The sequence below is a fragment of the Rattus norvegicus genome, chromosome X (genome assembly GCF_021556685.1).
Source record: "Rattus norvegicus strain SHRSP/BbbUtx chromosome X, alternate assembly SHRSP_T2T, whole genome shotgun sequence".
Classification (NCBI taxonomy): Eukaryota; Metazoa; Chordata; class Mammalia; order Rodentia; family Muridae; genus Rattus; species Rattus norvegicus.
The window spans coordinates 109,108,580-109,116,480 of NC_141554.1; the positions used below are offsets into that span (position 1 = coordinate 109,108,580).

General features: G+C 52.4%; 1 protein-coding gene across 1 annotated transcript; it reads right to left on the reverse strand.

Moving 5' to 3' along the window:
• Positions 1 to 1,091: 1,091 nt before the first annotated feature.
• On the reverse strand, positions 1,092 to 6,263 carry Esx1 (ESX homeobox 1). Its single transcript, NM_001433158.1, has 5 exons — positions 6,061 to 6,263; positions 5,704 to 5,829; positions 3,389 to 3,956; positions 2,797 to 2,842; positions 1,092 to 1,678 (listed from the first exon to the last, which is right to left on the reverse strand). The coding sequence occupies exons 1-5, from the start codon at positions 6,143 to 6,145 to the stop codon at positions 1,247 to 1,249; spliced, it is 1,257 nt and encodes a 418-aa protein (NP_001420087.1). The 5' UTR covers positions 6,146 to 6,263; the 3' UTR covers positions 1,092 to 1,246.
• Between the last annotated feature and the right edge of the window lie 1,638 nt (positions 6,264 to 7,901).

Sequence of the window (7,901 nt, forward strand, 5' to 3'; positions counted from 1 at the left end):
GTCAGGTCCAGGGAGGAAATTCAGGTGGCCAGCCTTGCCAGGCAAGAACTGTTACTCCTGAGCTATCTCTCTGACCCTCTTTTCCAAGTTTAATGGAACGCTATAGATCAGAATGACTCCAATCACCACCGCCTCCATGAAATAGAAAGCATTTTACAAAACCGGGGCATTGGTCAGGCTGGCTTCTATCTTCCCTTAGAGTGATGAGTAACCTGGAGTCCAGGATTTGGCATGGGTTCATTTGATTGACTACAACACCACCCTGCTTGCAAATGGAGAGTGGGAGGTATAGTTACAGCATGTTACTCCATGTAGACTTGCTTTTGGGCACTTGGAAAAACTTCGTAATGACATGGTCTACTGAAAGTAACCTAGGGCTGCTATCTTATAAAAGTTCTCTTCAACATTCTGTTCAAACTTCATTCCCTTAGCAATTTTCATCCATATATTTTTAAAAAATATTTTTATTAATCACTCCATTCAGTTATATCTCAAATGATATCCCACCTCCAGATTACCCCTTCAGAAGCCCCCCATCCCCACAACCCCCTTCTCTCCCTCCACTTTGCCTCTATGAGGGTGCTTCCCCCTCCTGTCCAACCCCTCCAACATCCCCCTATGCTGATGCTGGGCATCAAATTTCCGTAGGACCAAGGGTCTTCCCTCCCACTGATGTCTGACAAGGCCATCCTCTGCTACCTATGTATCTGGAGCCATGGATCCCTCCTTGTACACTCCTTGGTTGGTGGCCTAGTCCCTGAGAGCACTGGGTGGTCTTGTCAGCTGATGTTGTTCTTCCTATGGGGTTTCGATCCCCCTCAGCTCCTCCAGTCCTTCCACAAGCTCCCCCACCAGTACCCTGAGTCTGATGGCTGGCTCCAAGCATCCACATCTGCATTGGTCAGTCACTGTCTGAACCTCCCAAGGAGCAGCCACATCAGGTTCCTGTCAGCAAGCACCTCTTGGCAAAGGCAAAAGTGTCTGGGTTTGGTGTCTGCAGACAAGATGGATCCCCAGGTAGGGCAGTCCCCACTATCCATAACCTTAAATCCATCCATACCCTTAAGTCAGCATAACTCTCAAAGCCAATATGCTGCTAATCCAAACTTTTATTGAAAATCATAACAAAGAAGGCATTAACTTTGCACATAATTTCATTTAACACCTATGTAATGAGTAATGCTTATAGTGTCTACAAACAACATAAATCTGGCTGAAAAACACTTTGAGAAAACTGATGTAGACTTCAGTATCTAGGACCCGCAGAATTGACATTTCCGTTGGGGTTGGGATTGGGGTTGGGGTTGGGGTTGGGGTTGGGATTGGGGTTGGGGTTGGGGTTGGGATTGGGGTTGGGGTTAAAACCCATCGCTGCATTGGGCATGTGGATCTCGGGTGGTACAGGTGGCCATGGAAATGGAGGTGGAGGGGGTGGCCTAAATGGTAGAGGCATTCTGAATATTGGAGGGCCCCTGGGTGGAAGAGGCATCATTTGAGGGTGCATGGGACGCGGCACCATAGGGTAACATTTCCAAATAACCTCCACAACAGGGATGGGACCATAATGATCATCAACGAATACACCAACAGGGGGACCCATAGCCACTGGAACCATGTTTCTATATGCTTGTGCCCGCCGAAGTCGTCTCCACTTGGCCCTTCTGTTCTGAAACCAAACCTTCAATCAGAGGGGAAAAGTAGTTTAGGATATTGGAGAATAAATGTAATAATAGAAAACAAAATTATATGCCACTAAAATTACAAATAGCAAACTAAGCCTGGGGTAGAGCTTGAAATATTGCTGTATTTCCCTTCTCTCTCTTTACTATTTTTGAACTATTTTTGGGCCATAAATGCAGATGAACTGTACCAGGTCTTTTCTGGTAATGTGTCTTTCTGGATGCTTCCCAAATAAATATACAGCCATTCCTACCACATACCCATTGTATGGCAAAAGAGGCCTATCCTGATTTTCTACTAAATAGTTATTTCATGCAACTATATTTGAAACATTTTCCCCACAACCCTGAGTAGTCACCTTTTTAATTCCTGAAATAGAAAGTTTATCAATACCTGAATAAATGAAAAGAGTATTTCACATTAACACAGATAAGAAGGCAGCATGAGAAGAGAGCATTTCTCAATGAGATTCCAGGAAATATACATTAAAATACCGCCAAAAATAGGAAAATAATATCTTAGATGTGAGAAAGTGTCCTTTCAAGAACCTTTGATCATATGATCAATTAAGTTACCATTAAATTAAATGAACATTGCAGTAAAATAAATCAGGAACATCATTTGGATTTACTCTTAATAGTTAGCTCTTCTGGCAACTTATAAAATAAAATTTGGTTTTTAAACTTGGAAAAAAAGGGAATAAGTTTCCGAATAGACAAGTTACTTCAACTTTATTTGTAGTTTTATAACATTGAAGTTGTATGGAATTTGAAAAAAATGCCTATATGAGATCACATGTTTATAACCTTTCTATCTTTCATAGGTATGTGAAATTTTATAAAAATGTTATTCTGCTTATGTTTGTTTGATAGGTTGGGGGTGAGCCCTGAACCTTACATATGCTCGGATAATGCCATGGATGTAGTTTGGCAGTGAGAAAAACAGTATGCACACATCAAAGCTTGAAAACCACCTGCAGCCCAGATATCAAATTCATTTGCCAAAGTCAGAAAAGACAACAGAAACACAGCGAACTAACACTGCCCAGGACAAAATGTAACCTGATGTGTGTTTTAGAATACCTTTCCGGACTAACTTTTTCAAAAATTTACTAACCTGAACTCTGGATTCAGGCAAGCCCAGGCGTCTGGCAAGCTCCATTCTGATGGGAGAAAGAAGGCAATGGTTAGTATTTGGAGTTGTGGCCGAAATGAAAAAATAGGGTTGTAATCCTGCCTCCCAATGCACTTTTCTCTATTACAAATAGAGACTTCACTCCAGGCCCCCTAGACTTAGGAAATTCTTGCACTTTGCGGGCTGGGGTGGGAGAAGAGCTCCCGGTGTAGCCACGCCCTACCGGCGTCTACAGGGACGGCCATTTCGCTCGCAAAATCCAAGTTTTTTAAAAAAGTTCACTAAATGCGGGAAAACACTATCTTGCTATAATATTTTTAAGCCAAACTACAAAAACTCATCCTGAACTCATTCGCGTTCTGCCACGAGATAGCTTCGCTGTCAGGTCCCTCCCCATTCGCCGGGCCACCTGTTCAAGCTTTTGAGAGATGCTCTAAGCTAGAGCAGATAGGTCTATGATGAACCTCTGGCTCTTCGCGCCACCTAGCGGGCCCCTGACTCTGGAGAGCTACCACCCAGCAAAGCCACAAGCTCGCTGGTGAAATAGGTGTCACCTCAGGAAAAAGCCACTCACCGAGCAAACAGGTCCGGGTACTGAACGCGCTGGAAATAGGCTTCCAACTCCTGCAGTTGGATCTGCGTGAAGGAAATGCGGTAGCGGCGGGGCTTCGGCTGCTGCTGGAGCTGCTGCTGGGGCTGCTGCTGAGGCTGCTGCTGGGGCTGCCCCTGGGGCTGCCCCTGGGGCTGCTGCTCGGGCTGCTGCGGGGCCTGCAGCAGGTTTGCCGGCAGGGGCTGCAGCTGTGGCTGCGGCTGCGGCTGCGGCTGCGACTGGGGATGGGGTTGGGGCTGCGGCTGGAGCTGGAGCTGCAGCGGGTTTGGCGGCAGGGATTGCAGCGGGGGCTGCAGCGAAGACCGTGCAACAGGTTGCATTAGAGGCCGCATCAGGGACTGCGGCATGGGGGTGGCATCCGCCTCCCCCAGCTGAGCGTTGGACTCCAGGATGCCGCCTCCAAGATTTTCATTCCCCTTCCAGGCTCGTGGTGCTTCTGCAACAGGTGCTGCTGCTTCTTTGCTCGCGGGTTCGAGTTCCTTGGGTTCCTGGTAGTTTGTTTCTTCTAGAAACATGGAGTTGAACAGAGAGGCTGGGGAAGGGAAAAAGCACAAACAAGACCAGCTCGTTGGCGTCCAAGAGACGCGCGGATGGCGTTGACTGCAGCAACCCCACTGCTGTCTCAGCTCTGCTCAGTCCCTCCCCCTGCCACCCCCTCCTCGTGCAGCCCTCTCCCCGCCACCGCTCATCCCCACGCCCCTCCCTACCGCCTGTCCCCACGCGCTCCCCGCCGCCTGTCTCCATGCTCTCCGCAAGCCGCTTTCCCTGCTCCGCGCTACTCTTCTACCTGTCGCCCTGTCCCTGCCGCCGGTTCCCACGCTCTCCGTATGCGGCTACCCGCCGCCAGTCCCCACGCTGCTCGGCCGCAGGCCCTGTTCCGCGCTACCTGTTGCCCCCTCCCCGCCGCCGCTGCTCCGAACGCGCTCTCCGCCACCTATCCCCATGCGCTCCCGCCGCCATCTCTGCTCCGCAAGACACTTTTACCTGTCGCCCTTTTCACACCGCCGAACATGCTCCGAGAGGCTCTTCTACATGTCGCCCCCTCCTCGCCGCGGTCCCCGCTTCGCGAGGCTCTTTTACCTGTCGCCCTCTCCTCGCCGCGGTCCCCGCTTCGCCAGGCTCTTCTACCTGTAGCTCCCTCCTCGCCGCGGTCCCCGCTTCGCCAGGCTCTTCTACCCGTAGCTCCCTCCTCGCCGCGGTCCCCGCTTCGCCAGGCTCTTCTACCCGTAGCTCCCTCCACGCCGCGGTCCCCGCTTCGCCAGGCTCTTCTACCCATAGCTCCCTCCTCGCCGCGGTCCCCGCTCCGCCAGGCTCTTCTACCTGTAGCTTCCTCCTCGCCGCGGTACCCGCTTCGCCAGGCTCTTCTACCCGTAGCTCCCTCCTCGCCGCGGTCCCCGCTTCGCCAGGCTCTTCTATCTGTAGCCCCCTCCTCGCCGCCTTCCCCGTTTCGTGCCGCTCTTCTAACTGTCTCCCCCTCTCCGCTGCCGCCGCCGCCGTTGCCTGTCCCCATGCTGCCCCTAGCCGCCGATCCCGCTCTGCACTGCCTCTTTCTGGTCACTGTTCCCGCTTTGCGCCGCCCTTCTACCTGTCGCCCTCTCCCCGCTGTCACCTCCCACCGCTGTCCCCCGCTCCGCCCTTCTACTTGTCGCCCCCTCCCCGCTGTCACCTCCCACCGCTGTCCCCGCTCCGCCCTTTTAACAGCCGCCCCTTCCCTGCCGCCTCCGCCCATCCCCACGCCCTCTCCGCCGCCCGTCCCCATCGCGCTCCTCGCCGCCTTTCCCCACGCCAGTCCACGATGCCCGTCCCCACGCCAGTCCACGCCGCCGGTCCCCTCGCCGCTCCCTACAGCCCGTCCCCACTCCAGTCCACCACGCGGGTCCCTACCCCGCTTCCCGCCGCCTGTACCAACCTCAAGTCCCTGCTGCCGGTCCCCACTGCCCCTCACCGCCGCCCCACTCCACTCCACTCCAAGGCGCTGCTCCGCCCGCCCCTCCCCCTCACGCCGTCCCCCTTCCCACTGCCACCGCGCCCACGCCTTCTCCCTCCCCACCGCCCCCTCCCCGCCTCCCCCTCCCTGACCGCCCCCCTCCCCGCCGCCCCCTCCCTGACCGCCCCCCTCCCCGCCGCCCCCTCCCGGGCCGCCCTCTCCTCCCCCGATGTCCCCTTCCCCGCCGCTGCCGCCCCACGCCCTCCCCCTTCTCCCAAGCGCAAACCCGGAACAGGAGGCTGAGCCTAAATTAAATTGCCCTCCAGGAATCTATCCCTATCCAGGTACTGACTCTCCATCTCCACTTCTTCCTCCTTCTGGCTGTCTCCAAAGTTGGAGTAGTAAGTTGTTTCAAATTCCTCGTTTCCCTGGTAGTTTGCTCCCTCCAAAAGCGTCGAGCTCAAGCTAGGCTGTGGATCTGGAGAAGGAATTAAAAGAAAAAAAAAAAAGAAAGGGAAAGAAAAGAAAAACCGTTTGGAGCCCTGGAAGCTAGGGTGGCAAGAGTGAGGAGTCACTCTAAAGCAGCAGTGGAGACTGCGAAGGTCGTCGAGCTTGGCAGCACTTAGTCTCCTTGTGGGCGCGCGCGCGGAAAAAAAAGTTTTCCTCCCGAGTTCTTCTCGAATCTAACCGCGTCCAGGCGCCGACTGACCCTCAAGTGTTTCCTCCTTCACTGCTCCTGCAAAGTTCTTCAAGTCAGTGCAGTAGCAGCAGCGGCACTTTTTGTGAGATTCCATGGCTGGAGCGAGGTGGGTTGTTGAGTCGCTGGCTCCTGCGGACTTCTCGGCTTCTGCCGAGCTGGTGAGGAGGTCGGGACCAGAGGTGGTGCCAGCTGCTGCTCCTGCACCAGAGTGCAGCTCGTCGAGGACTCACGCCTCCTTTTATAGGGTGGCCAGCCCACGCACCTCCTAGGGATCAGATTTCATGTGGTGTGCCTCCGCTAGAAGCCCCCATAAGAAATATATGAGTGTTTCAGTTCGGCATGGGTGGGACTACACTGTAGGGGGTGCTCTGGTGACAAGAAGAGTGTTTGTTAAAGTGCCGGTCGGACTTTGAGCTTACTGCGCGCAGAGACCTGCTTCCATTTGCAGTTAACTAACTCCTCAACTCCACCTATGCATCCCAGAGCAGGAAGGGGCTGCACAGGGTTGTAAATCGTAATTTAGCAGCTCCGAGTTCGTACCAGCTCGCACACCCTCAAGTATTTATGTTGTTCTGAAGCATGTACCAGTAGTTCCTTGTCATTTTACTTCCCCCCAAGGAAAAATATGTGGACTCACGGGCTGGGAACACGCAGTCTAACAAAATGGATCCCCCCACTCGCCACCCTTTGGACACTGGACTCGACTAAGGTCTCGGTGACTTATGACTAGGGCTTTTTTTGTTGTTTTTGTATTGCTCACACCTAGAATCTGGATTAGAGCAGTGTTTAGGTAGGCAGGAAACCGCTTGAAGTCGATTTTTGTAGGAATTTGGGGATGTGAGTGTGTCTTTTTTTTTTTTTTTTTTTTGGCTTTTTTGAAGCAAAGTTTCTCTGTGTACCCCTGGTTGTTCTGGAACGCGCTCTGTAGACTGGGCTGGTCTCGAACTTAGAGACATGCTTGCTGCTGCCTCGCGAGTGCTGGGAGCCATCATGGCCAGCTTTTCCAGCTTTTGAATTGGTTTTAAAATCGGATCCTGAAGCGTCCCCAGAGCGTAGCGAGTTGGGTTTGCAGACGAACTGTAGCAATGTACTCAGTGTGGCACAGGCCTCTTCAAACACCTCCAGAGAGCTGTAGTTTTTTTAAGGAATGAACAGGGTACCAGCTTACTGTAAAGGAATCTGCCAAAAGCTTAACATACCCCAAGAATGCTTAAGTTACTTGTGTTTGGCGCCTCTTAGTACAAAATGCATACCAGAAACTTGCTCTGCCTTAAGCCAAAAGCCCGCCTAATTCTGGGATATCTAAGCTCGAAAGGCGGGAAAGTGCTGATTCGCGCCCCTCCCCCCTTCCTTTTCCTGGGACTATCCCCTCCACCCCCGCACCGTCTGGAAAATGGCGGGTCAAATTTAAAACGACTGTATAATTTTCCAAAAGATGCTCACAAGTGCCTCACGGTGTGTTAATAGCCTTAATATTAAATGCCTTGTCTTGTGGTCCTTGTGTTTGGCACTGCTCTATTGTACGCTTTTATCTTTATAGGCACATTGATCAGCATTTTCACTTTTGTTGGGGGAGTCGGCGGTTCGAGACAGGGTTTTCCCAGTGGAGCCAGCCCTGTCTGTCCCAGACTCACAATGGCGGCGGCCCTTTGCGCAGGAGGCCAGGCAACTTTGCGGTTGCATTATAAAATCCGAGCACTTTTCACTTTACCATCTGTGTCTTAATTCGAAGGATGATCCAGACACGAGTGTGTGTGTGTGTGTGTGTGTGTGTGTGTGTGTTGGGGGCGTTAATTTGAAGGAAAAGTCCTTTGGTTGTTGGCAAGAGGAGAAGAACCTCAAATCTGGAT